Consider the following 12,293-nt stretch of genomic DNA (forward strand, 5'->3'; position numbering starts at 1 on the left):
CTTGGACTCGAACGCAAGTTCTGTCGAAGGGTCATGAGGACTCGAAACGTCAACTCTTTTCTTCTCCGCCGATGCTGCCAGACCTGCTGAGTTTTTCCAGGTAATTCTGTTTTTGTTCTCCTTTTTTGTCATGTCATTGGTACCTACATGGACCACGATGACTAAGTCCACCCTTACCCACCTCAAGTTCCTCTCCAGCCTCAAGGATATGTCCCACACCCTGGCACCGGACAGGCAACACAGCCGTCTGGACTCACACTCTTACTTGCAGAGAACAGTGTCAATCCCTCTGACTATACTGTTCCCTACTATCACTACATTCCTTTTTGCTCCCCCCTACTTGATTGGCTCCCTGTACACGGTGCTATGGTCAGTTTGCTCACCCACCCTGCAGTCCCCACTCTCATGAAAACAAACTGAGGTAACCTCAAACCTGTTGGACAATTACAGAGGCTCACACTCCAGCCTTCTGGGTCCCCTTCCCTGCCTCACTTGCAGTCACACTCTCCTGTCCCTGACCACTGACCAAATCAGAAGACCATGTCCTAATACATGTGACTGCCTCCTGGTACAACAATCCAGGGTGGGGTGCCTTTCATATCTAGATCACCCTGCTTATCTTTCCAATGTTCTGCCTGAGTTTCCAGGCCTATGGGTGAGATTGTAGCTGTCTGCTGTGACTGCTGCATCCCTGGCTGTGAGGATTCTCTGCTCCTCTAAGTGTATTTGGTAGGTTGGAGGGTGAGCAATTTTTGAATTCCTCCAACAATACCAACTCATGCGGCCCCTGGTAGGTGCGTGGGGTTCTTTAGGATCTTACCCATGGTTCAAATGAAGTTTGCTTCAGCCATTTGAACTTGATGTAGGTTTGTGTGGGTTTCTTACAATCGTTCTGGAATTGCTGGCGATATGCCTCCGGGACTGACTCTTGGCACTTAGGATGGCAGCCTTGGTCTGTTCATAATTCATGGACCCATCAGGAGTCAGCATGGAGTAGACATCTTGCACTCTCCCTGATAGCTGCCCCTGAATTAAAGAGGTCCAGATATCTGATGGCCATTTTAGCTGTCCTGTTATTTTCTCAAAAGTAACAAAAAAATGACTCTATAATCACTCCCTTCAAATCTGGGAATGAATCGCGCATACCTGAGGGCCTCAAGAGCGGTTCTTGGGTAGGGATACAGGGGGTGCTACTGGGTAGGGAGAGATTTTCCCTTGCAGCTTCCAATTGTCTTGTCTCCATTTGAGCTGCTAGCTCCATTTCCAACTTTTGGAGCAGGAATTCTTCTCTCTCTCTTTCCCTCTCCAGTGCTTCTCTTTCTCTCTCTTTTTCCCTCCTTAAATTCTAGCTACATTCTGAGTTTTTCAATCTCGAATTGGGGCGAGGGAGGGGGTTCAGAGTCATGGTTGAGCTCTATTGGTAACATGAGATCCAAATGCTCTACCAACAGCTGGATAAGATCACTTCCCTTCACTTTACTGGCAACTTTAACTGTACCTCCCCAGCTGGAGCTTTCAGTTGCTCTAAAGGACTGCTAGAGTTTCATCATTCAAATTCCTTTGTTTGACCCACAACTGGGCATCAAAAGTTGCCATCTTCTGAGTGATAGGAAAAAGGGATTTGCTGTGATAAGCTATTGTGTCTTAAAATTTGTTCCAGCTACCGAGTTTTCACCTTTTGGTTTCCAATTGACTCTTTTATCTCAGATTTGACTCGTGTCTGTGGTCAAATTCAAATCAGTTATCCTGGATTTGAGCTTCCAATTTCTGTTATGGACAGGAGGGGGGTTAATTTTAACAGCCATGATTTCTCCTCTCACCACCCATCCGTAAACAGGAAGGTGTTTTGATTTGTTTCCCCTTTTACAAGTGGTGGCGTATTTCCCAACCCCTCAGTTTTGGTGTGATCCAATTTCTATGAATAATCCCACAGCAAACTCAAGATAGCATGAATTTTGGAGTTCGAGGGTTGCTTAATTTGCACACGCTCAAAACACAGGAAGGAGGTCGCTATGTAGCCCCATGTACATTCATACAATAAAAGAGGGATAGAGAAAGAAAGATTTACAGGGAAAAGACCACAGAGAAAAGAATCATTGTTTCATGTGTGTCCAGAGTCCTGAATCAAAGTTCAATGGTGTATTCCTTCACAGAGATCAGCAGGCTGAACTGATGCTGGATAATTTACTTTTCCTGTACAGCTGCCTTCCACAATGAGATAGGCACGCCGAGATGAATCAGTCTTGTAGGTGATGGTACAGAAATTCCAGTCGAAACTGTATAGATGGGGCCAGGTAGTCAGCCTGGACAGGCAGCCTTTCTGTGCAGCTGCTAGGTAGATGGAAAAATAGCCAACTGAGGTTTCTTAGTACCACAACACAATATTACTGGAGGTTCATGTCACATGACTCCCACCTCTCCATTCTGGCTTTGACAAAAGGTCTGTATCACTTTGTCTGGGTCCCTGAGATTGTTAATGTTCCAACCATTAAGTCTTGAACGGGAGGTTGTGTGGTTTTGTTCTAGCAGACAAATCGGCTCTGGTTAGCCAGGCCTGGCTTATGAAATGTAGATGGACTTTGTATGGTTCCTTTTAAATTTGGTCTCTGCAGCCCACAGGTTCATTAGGTTCTCTTCAGAGGTAATGAAGTGCAAGTTTCTGATAAACTGCTATATTAGCTCCTATTGTTCAAGGGTCACAGACAGACATAGCTTCAGCCATGTTAAAAAGGGTCTTTGCCCAGCTTTTAAAATTTTAGAAATTAGTCATGAGGATATATATAAAAAATATAGTGTGTGAAATCTTAGCCCCCTAACTGCAGGTTTGAAGAGGCTTCATAAAGGAGGACATAAAGTTAGAGGGGTTCCGGGAAGGAATTCCAGAGCTTAGGGCCCTGGCCCTTGAAGGCAGGCTGCCAATGGTGGAGTGATTAAAATCAGGGATACTCAAGAGGCCAGAATTAATACACAGACAAATAAAAAAGTTAACACAAATTCTCATGCTAGTACCAAGTAAGAACATTTAATGGCCCAACATTGCATTTTAAATGCATTTTGGAGTAAAAACCACACATAATGTAGACTCCAAAATGTAAATTATTTAAAACAGCACTTTGAGCTGGAACTTTAGCACCCTCCACTATAACCCCCATCCCCATCCATAACCCTGCATTCCCTGTGCCTCCACACCTCACACCCACATCCCTCCATATCTCACCAGCCCTCACACACTATATCCTCTAGCCACTAGCCACACTCTGGAGTTTATCAATTTCAATGTTGTCAGTCAATCGCTTGCTGAATGTGTGCTGAAGATTTCCTTCAAGCCAACATCACTTGCAGCAAACATTACAGAACATTTCACATATGAACTTACTTCAACAGCAGCTCCCTCCCCCACACAGAAGGATAAAACAGTATTGTGCGATCACCATTACCTCCAAGCCCACACCATCCTAATCTGGAACCAAATCACCATTCCTTCTGGATCAAAATCCTGGAACTCCCTCCCTAATAGCACTGTGGGTGTACCTACACCACAAGGACTGCAGCGGTTCAAGAAGGCAGCTCACCACCACCTTCTCAAGGGCAACTAGGGATGGGCAACAAATGCTGGGCCCAGCCAGCAAAGCCCACATCCCAAGAATGAATTTCTAAAAATTACTTCTGAATTGCTGTGATTGACCTGTTTAGGACCTGTCACTGTTAAGTAAATTAAACAAAAGTCACTGATGCATTTCTCATGAAGTTGCTCAAATTCCATCTCTTGGGGTTACATAAAAACGCAAGTTGAAATAAAGCATCTTGCACACAGAGAGCAATACCTGGGCCAGAGCTGAGCACCGATCCACCATAGATATCCAGTGCCAGTTGAGAATATGAGTATCCAAACACAGTGATGGTCAGTCCAATCAACAGCACCAACTTCACAAGCATCTCCAGAACAGTGGCTGCCAAAGAAACATCCTCCTGGTAACCAAATACAAAGTTTAGTGAATATTTTGTAGAAACATGGAAACTAGGAGCAGGAGTAGGCCATTTCGCCCTTCGAGCCTGTTCCACCATTCATTATGATCATGGCTGATCATCCAATTCAATAGCCTGCTCCCGCTTTCTCCCCATACCCTTTGATCCCTTTCGCCCCAAGAGCTATATCTAACTCCTCCTCAAAAACATACAATGTTTTGGTCTCAACTACTTTCTGTGGTAACGAATTCCACAGGCTCACCACTCTCTGGGAGAAGAAATTTCTCCTCATCTCAGTCCTAAATGATCTACCCCATATCCTCAGACTGTGACCCCTGGTTCTGGACTCCCCCACCATCGGGAACATCCTTCCTGCATCTACCCTGTCTAGTCCTGTTAGAATTTTATAGGTTTCTATGAGATTCCCCATTATTCTTCTGAACTCCAGCGAACATAATCCTAATCGACTCAATCTCTCCTCATATGTCAGTCCCGTCATCCCAGGAATCAGTCTGGTAAACCTTCGCTGCACTCCCTCTATAGCAAGTACATGCTTTCTCAGATAAGGAGACCAAAACTGCACACAATATTTGAGATGTGGTCTCACCAAAGCTCTGTACAATTGCAACAAGACATCCCTGTTCCTGTACTCGAATCCTCTGACTATGAAGGCCAACATACCATTTGCTTTCTTTACTGCCTGCTGCACCTGCATGCTTACCTTCAGCGACTGGTGTACAAGGACACCCAGGTCTCGTTGCACATTCCCCTCTCTCAACTTCATTCTTCATAAATCGGCAGCAATTGGTACAAAAACCCATTCTGAGAGAGGTTATAGAATCTTAAAGTACGGAAGTTGATAGTTGACCCACTGCGCCTGTGCTGGCTCTTTTGAAGAGTTATCTAATTGGCTACAATCTTCTGCACTTTTCCCTTAGCCCTGCAACTTTCTGCCCTTCACATATTTATCCAATTCTCTTTTAGAATTTGCTACAGTATTGGATCTGCTTCCACTGTCCTTTCAGGCACCGTATTCCAGATCATAACAACTCACTGTATGAAAAGATTCTCATCTCCCTTTTGGTTCTTTTCCCAATTACCTTAAATCTCTGTCCCTCTGGTTACTATCCTATCAATAGGAAAAATTTCTCCTTATTTACTCTATCAAAATGCTTAATGATTTTAAACATCTCAATTAAATCTCCACATTAATATTTTTGACTCAGCACAATCCGAGTTTCTCCAGTCTCTTCATGTTACTGAAGTCCCTCATCCCTGGTATGTCTCCTCTGCATTCTCCCCAAGACCTTCCTGGAATGCGGTACCAAGAATTAATACAATACCTCAACTGGACCCTCATCGTTATTCTATAAAGGTTTAGCATGACTTCCTTGTTTTTGTACTCTATGGATCAGTTTAGAAATCCAAGGATCCCAACTACTTTTTTAAAAGACTTTTTATCCTGCCACTTTCAAAGATTTGTGTACATACATCTGCAAGTCCCCTATCCTTGCACCCCCATTATAACTGTACCATTTAGTGTATGTTCTCTCTCCTCCTTCTTCCGACCAAAAGGTATCAATTGACACTTCTCTATGTTAAATTTCATCTGCCACGTATCTGCCCATTTCACCAATTTGTCCATGTCCTCCTGAAGTCTGTTACTATACTCCTCACTGTTTACTACAGTTCCCAGTAGTACGTCATCTGCAAACTTTAAAATTATGCTCTGAATACCCAAGTCTAAATTATTAATATATATCAAAAAGATAACGGTCCAAATACTGACCCTGGGAAATCCCACAAAATACTTGCCTCCAGTCTGAAAAACCAGCATTCATGGTCGCTCTCTGCTTTCAGTCCCTCCATTAGTCACACAGTCACTGTCCCTTTAATCCCACAGGCTTCAATTTTGATAACGCATCAGGCAGGTGACATTTTGTCAAATGCCTTTCCAAAGTCCCAATATGCGACATCAACTGCATTACCCTCATCAACCCTCTCCATTACTCTATGAAAGAACTCAATCTGCCTTTGATAAACTCATGCTGGCTTTTATTTATTCACTCATACTTCTCCAAATATCAACTAATTTTGTACTGGATTAATGTCTCTAAAAGTTTTCCCACCACTGTTGTTAGGCTGACCAACATGTTGTTACTGGGTTTATCCTTCTCCCCTTTTTAAACACAAATGTAATATTTGCAATCCTCCTGTCTTCTGGCACGACTCAAACACAAGGAGAATTGAAAAACTGTGGCCAGAGCCTCCAGTGTTTCCACTCTTTCAGCATGCATCCCATCCCATCCAGATCGGGTGCCTTTTCTACTTTGGTAACCTTTTAAATACTCCCATTTATCTATTTATCTTATCCAATATAGCTACTGCCTCCTCCTCTACTGTGATATTGGCGTATGGACTGCAGCGGTTCAAGAAGGCAGCTCACCATCACCTTCTCAAGGGCAATTAGGGATGGGCAATAAATGCTGGCCTGGCCAACAACACCCACATCCCATGAACTAATAAATTTTTAAAAATCACCTTCTTTATTGAAGAGAGATGCAACTTATTAATAGTAGTACAGTAACTGGACCTTGAGACACCACAACACAATGCTAGAAGCAGCAATACATTACCTGTTTCTGGTGTCCAATGTCCTTCCCTCGCTCAAGCACTTTGACAAAGAAAATGTAAAAGCTCTCCTCAATGGGAAGGAAGACAAACCTGGCCACCAGCGACCCCAGATTATTCACAATGTCATATACACCTGCACCAAAGAGCACCAATTAACAGCCAACCAATCAAATTGAAAAGACGGTGTATTGTCTGCAGTCCACTGAAGACTGGGCTCAGCTCCAGGAACAGTCTGTGAAACAGCAACAGGGACAACATAAACTGCAGGGTACACAGACATTGGCTGGGGTTTGAGATTCTATGACATGTTTCTCTCTCCCCACCTCCACTGCTTCATGAAAACAGTAATCATTTCAGCTGTATGCAGTCAGCAATTACACCAGTGAACAGTCTGAAAAATCACAGCACAAAACCAGGCCACTGGCCAGTCTCAACAAGTGAGATTCACAGTTCCTACAAAGTCCACTCATTATTCCTTTCAGGTATTGGTCAGCAACCTGATCCTCGACTGAGAGGGGCCCACTCTCCCCACTCTGACCCAAAGTGTGACTTAATGACCCTGAATTGCACATGACACTGGGGTGCCTGCACTTCCTCCACATGGCACTGGGGTCTTGGCTGAAATTATGTGCTTAGTTCCTACCATCTTGGACTCACAAGCTGACAGTCCCACCAGTTACCAATGAGCCAAGCTGGTACATTGGGAACAAAAACAGAAAATGCTGGAAAAACTCAGCAGGTCTAGCAGCATCTGTGGAGAGAGAAACAAATGTTTTGTTTCAGATTTCCAGCATCTGCAGTATTTTGCTTTAATGATCCATTGGGAATACTACTTCCATTTGGGACAGCCTCAGTAAAACAGAGGAGTATCATTACTAGTACCACTGCCCAGCTTTGTAATAACAGATGTAAAATTCAATTAGACAAATTGTATCAAGAAAATAATGAACACACCTTGATCTCCAAAACTTAATATATTTAGAAAAGTCATGACGTATCGTTCACCTGCAATACAAACAGAATATAAGAGAATTATAAAAACTTGTCACAGGCCCCAGAGTTTTGTGATTTTATAGTGAATATATTCAATTGTAGTAAGACTTCTTTATTACTGTACCCCAATCCTCTTGCAATGAAGACCAACATGCCATTTGCCTTCCTAATTGCTTGATGTACCTGCCTGTTTACTTTCTGCTCCTTGCATGAGTACACCCAAATCCCACTGAACATTAAAGTTCATGCCTTGTAAAATATATTCTGCTTTTCCAATCTTACAACCAAAGTGAACAACCTCCCACACTTCCCCACATTGTACTCCATCTGCCATCTTGTTGCCCACTTACTTAACCTGTCTATATCACTTTGCAGCCTTTTGCTGATGACACAAAACTTGGTGGGAATGTGAGCGATGAGGAGGATGTTAAGAGGCTTCAAGGTGATTTAGGCAGGTTGAGTGAGTGGCAAATACATGGCAGTTGCAGTTTAACTTGGATAAGTGTGAAGTTATCCACTTCGGTAGGAAAAACAGAATGGCAAAGTAATACTTAAATGGTGATAGATTGGGAAATGTTGATGTACAAAGGGACCTGGGTGTCCTTCTACACCAATCACTGAAAGCAAGCATGCAGGTGCAACAAGCAGTTAGGAAGGCAAATGGTATGTTGGCCTCCATTGTGAGAGGACTTGAGTACAGGAGCAAGGCTATCTCACTGCAGTTATACAAGGCCCTGGTGAGACCACACCTGGAGTATTGTGTGCAGTTTTGGTCTCCTTACCTAAGAAAGGATATACTTGCCATAGAGGGAGTGCAGCGAAGGTTCACCAGACTGATTCTTGGGATGGTGGGATTGTTGCATGAGATTGGGTCAGCTAGGCCTATATTCACTGGAGTTTAGAAGAATGAGAGGGGGTCTCATTAAGATGCATAAAATTCTGACATGGCTGGACAGACTGGATGCAGGGATGATATTTCCTCTGGCTGGGGTATCTAGAACAAGGGGTCACATCTCAGGATATGGGGCAGGCCATTTAGAACTGAGATAAGGAGAAGCTTCTTCACTCCGAGGGTGGTGAACCTGTGGAATTATCTACCATAGGAGGCCGTGGAGGCCAAGTCACTGAATATATTTAAGAAGGAAATAGATAGATTTCTGGACTTTTAAAGGGGTCAAGGGGTATGGGGAGAGAGCGAGAGTACAGCATTGAGATAGAGGATCAGCCATGATAAAGTTGAATGGCAGAGCAGGCTCAAAAGGTCAAATGACCTACTCCCGCTCCTATTTTCTATGTTTCTATGTTTTAGTGTCCACCTCACCATTCACATTCCCACCATTTGTATTGTCGGTAAACTTGGATGCAGTACTCGGTCTCTTCGTATAAGTCATTAATAAATTGTAAATAGCTGAGGCTCAAGCACTGATCATCATGGCACTCCACCAGTTACAGCCTGCCAACTTGAAATTGTCCCGTTTAAGCCTACTTCTTGCTTCCTGTCTGTTTAACCTTTGATATGATACCTTATCGAATGTCTTTTAGAAATCCAAGCAATGACATCTACTGTTCCCTCTTATCTACCCTACTAGTTACTCAAAAAGTTCTCAATCAATTAGCCAAATATGACTACTCTTTCATAAAACCATGTTGTCTTTGTCTGACTATGCTATGAGTTTCTTAGTGTTTGTTAAGACTTCTTTCAGAATAGATATTATTTATTATTATCTCCCAGAGACTAACAAGCATGTAATTCCATTTTCTCTCTCCCTCCTTTCTTGAATAGAAGTGTTAGATTTGCTAACTTACATTCCACTGGGACGGTTCTAGAATCGAGGGAATTTTGGAAAATCATTGCCATTGCATTAACTATCTCTGCAGCTACATCTTTTGGGAACCTAATAGGGCATCAGTTCCTGCGGATTTGTTAGCTTTAATTTTTTCCATTTTTTTTATTATTCATTCAGGGGATGTGGGCTTCACTTGCTGGACAAGCATTTATTGCCCATCCCTAACTGCCCTTGAGAAGGTGGTGGTGAGCTGCCTTCTTGAACCGCTGCAGTCCATGTGGTGGAGGTACAACCACAGTGCTGTTAGGGAGGGAGTTGCAGGATTTTGACCTAGTGACCGTGAAGGAATGGCTGATATATTTCCAAGTCAGGAAGGCGAGTGACTTGGAGGGGAACTTTCAGGAGGTGGTGTTCCCATCTATCTGCTGCCCTTGTCCCTCTTGATGGTAGTGGTCGTGGGTTTGGAAGATGTTGTCAAAGGAACATTGGTGAATCCCTGCAGTTCATCTTGTAGATGGTACACACTGCTGCTACTGTACGTCGGTGATGGAGGCAGTGAATGTTTGTGGCTGTGGTGTCAATCAAGTGGGCTGCATTGTCCTGGATGGTGTCAAGCTTCTTGAGTGTTGGGGGAGCTGCACTCATCCAGGCAAGTGAGGAGTATTCCATCACAATCCTGACTTGTGCCTTGTAGATGGTGGACAGGGGTTGGGGGGGTGGGGGGGGGGGTGGGCGGTCAGGAGGTGAGTTACTCATAGGATTCCTAGCCTCTGACCTGCTCTTGTAGCCACAGTATTTATATGGCTAGTCCAGTTCAGTTTCTGGTCAATGGTAACCTCCAGGATGTTGATAGTGGGGGAATTCAATGATGGTAATGCCATTGAACTTCATGGCGGTAGTAAGATTCTTTCTTGTTGGAGATGGTCATTGCCTAGCACTTGTGTGGCATGAATGTTACTTGCGACTTGTCAACCCAAGCCAAGATAATGCTGCATTTGGACACGGACTGCTTAAAGGTAGTGTCCTCAGCCCAGCCATCTTCAGCTGCTTCATCAATGACCTTCCTTCCATCATAAGGTCAGAAGTGGGGATGTTCGCTGTTGATTGCACAATGTTCAGCACTATTCGCGACTCCTCAGATACTGAAGCAGTCCATGTCCATATGCAGCAAGACCTGGACAATATCCAGGCTTGGGCTGTCAAGTAACATTCGCATCACACAAGTGTCAGGCAATGACCATCTTCAACAAGAGAGAATCCAACCATTGTTCAATGGCATTACCATCACTGATTCCCCCACTTTCAACATCCTTGGGGTTACCATTGACCAGATACTGAACTGGACTAGCCATACAAATACTGCGGCTACAAGAGCAAGTCAGAGGCTAGGAATGCTGTGACGAGTAACTCACCACCTGTCTCCCCAAAGCCTGTCCACCATCTACAAGGCACAAGTCAGGAGTGTGATGGAATACTCTCCACTTGCCTGGATGAGTGCAGTTCCCACTACATTCAAGAAGCTTGACACTGTCCAGGAAAAAGCAGCCCGCTTGATTGGCACCACATCCACAAACATTCAGTCCTTCCACCACCGACGCACAGTAGCAGTGTGTACAAGATGCACTGCAGGAATTCACCAAGGCTCCTTCGACAGCACCTTCCAAACCCACAGCCACTACTACCTAGAAGGACAAGTGCAGCACATAGATGGAAATACCACCTCCTGGAAGTTTCCCTCCAAGTCACTCACCATCCTGACTTGGAAATATATCGTTGTTCCTTCACTGTCGCTGGGTCAAAATCCTGGAACTCCCTCCCTAACAGCACTTTGGGTGTACCTACACCACATGGGCTGCAGCGGTTCAAGAAGGCAGCTCACCACCACCTTCTCAAGGGCACCTAGGGAAGTGCAATAAATGCTGGCCCAGCCAGTGAAGCCCATGTCCCATGAATGAATTAAAAAAAAGTATCTGAGGAGTCGCGAATGGTGCTGAACATCCCCACTTCTGACCTTATGATGGAAGGAAGGTCATCGATGAAGCAGCCGAAGATGGTTGGGCAGAGGACACTACCCTGAGGAACTCCTGCAGTGATGTCCTGGAGCTGAGATGACTGACCTTTGACAACCACAGCCATCTTCTTTTGTGCTAGGTATGTCTCCAACCAGCAGAGAGCTTTTCCCCCTGATTCCCATTGAATTCAGTTTTGCTAGGGCTCCTTGATGACACACTCGGTCAAATGCAGCCTCGACGTCAAGGGCAGTCACTCTCACCTCTGGAGTTCAGTTTTTTTGTCCATGTTTGAACCGTCAGGAGCTGAGTGGCCTTGGTGGAACCCAAACTGAGTGTCAATGAGCAGGATATTGCCAAGCAAGTGCCGTTTGACAGCATTGTTGATGACCCCTGCCACTACTTTACTGAAGATCAAGGGTAGACTGAAGGACCGGTAATTGGTCGGGTTGGATTCATTCTGCTTTGTGTGTACAGGACATACCTGGGCAATTTTCCACATTGCTGGGTAGATGGCAATGTTGTGGTTGTACTGGAACAAATTCTGGAGCACAAGCCTTCAGTGCCATTGCTGGAATATTGTCAGGCCCCATAGCTTTTGCAGTATCCAGTGTCTTCAGCCATTTCTTGACATCACGTAGATTGAATCAAATAGGCTGAAGACTGACATCTGTGATGCTGGGGACTTCTGCAGGAGGCTGAGATGGATCATCCACTTGGCACTTGTGACTGAAGATTGTTGCAAATGCTTCAGCCTTATCTTTTGCACTGATGTGCGGGGCTCCTCCATCATTGAGGATGGGAATATTTGTGGAGCCTCCTCCTCCAGTGAGTTGTTTAATCGCAAACCACCATCAGGACTGGATGTGGCAGGACTGCAGAGCTAAGATCTGATCTGTTCGTT

General features: G+C 44.4%; 1 protein-coding gene across 2 annotated transcripts in view; it reads right to left on the minus strand.

Moving 5' to 3' along the window:
- rft1 (RFT1 homolog) overlaps window positions 1-12,293 on the minus strand; it is a 232,430-nt gene that overhangs the window by 27,702 nt on the left and 192,435 nt on the right. For both annotated transcript variants that reach the window (XM_041192171.1, XM_041192170.1), the window contains exons 8-10: window positions 7,555-7,605; window positions 6,603-6,733; window positions 3,825-3,969 (exon numbers count right to left, since the gene is read on the minus strand). In XM_041192171.1, coding sequence (XP_041048105.1) covers window positions 3,825-3,969; window positions 6,603-6,733; window positions 7,555-7,605 — 327 coding nt within the window. The remainder of the gene's footprint in view (window positions 1-3,824; window positions 3,970-6,602; window positions 6,734-7,554; window positions 7,606-12,293) is intronic.

Source organism: Carcharodon carcharias, chromosome 7, assembly GCF_017639515.1.
Source record: "Carcharodon carcharias isolate sCarCar2 chromosome 7, sCarCar2.pri, whole genome shotgun sequence".
In the NCBI taxonomy this organism is placed as follows: Eukaryota; Metazoa; Chordata; class Chondrichthyes; order Lamniformes; family Lamnidae; genus Carcharodon; species Carcharodon carcharias.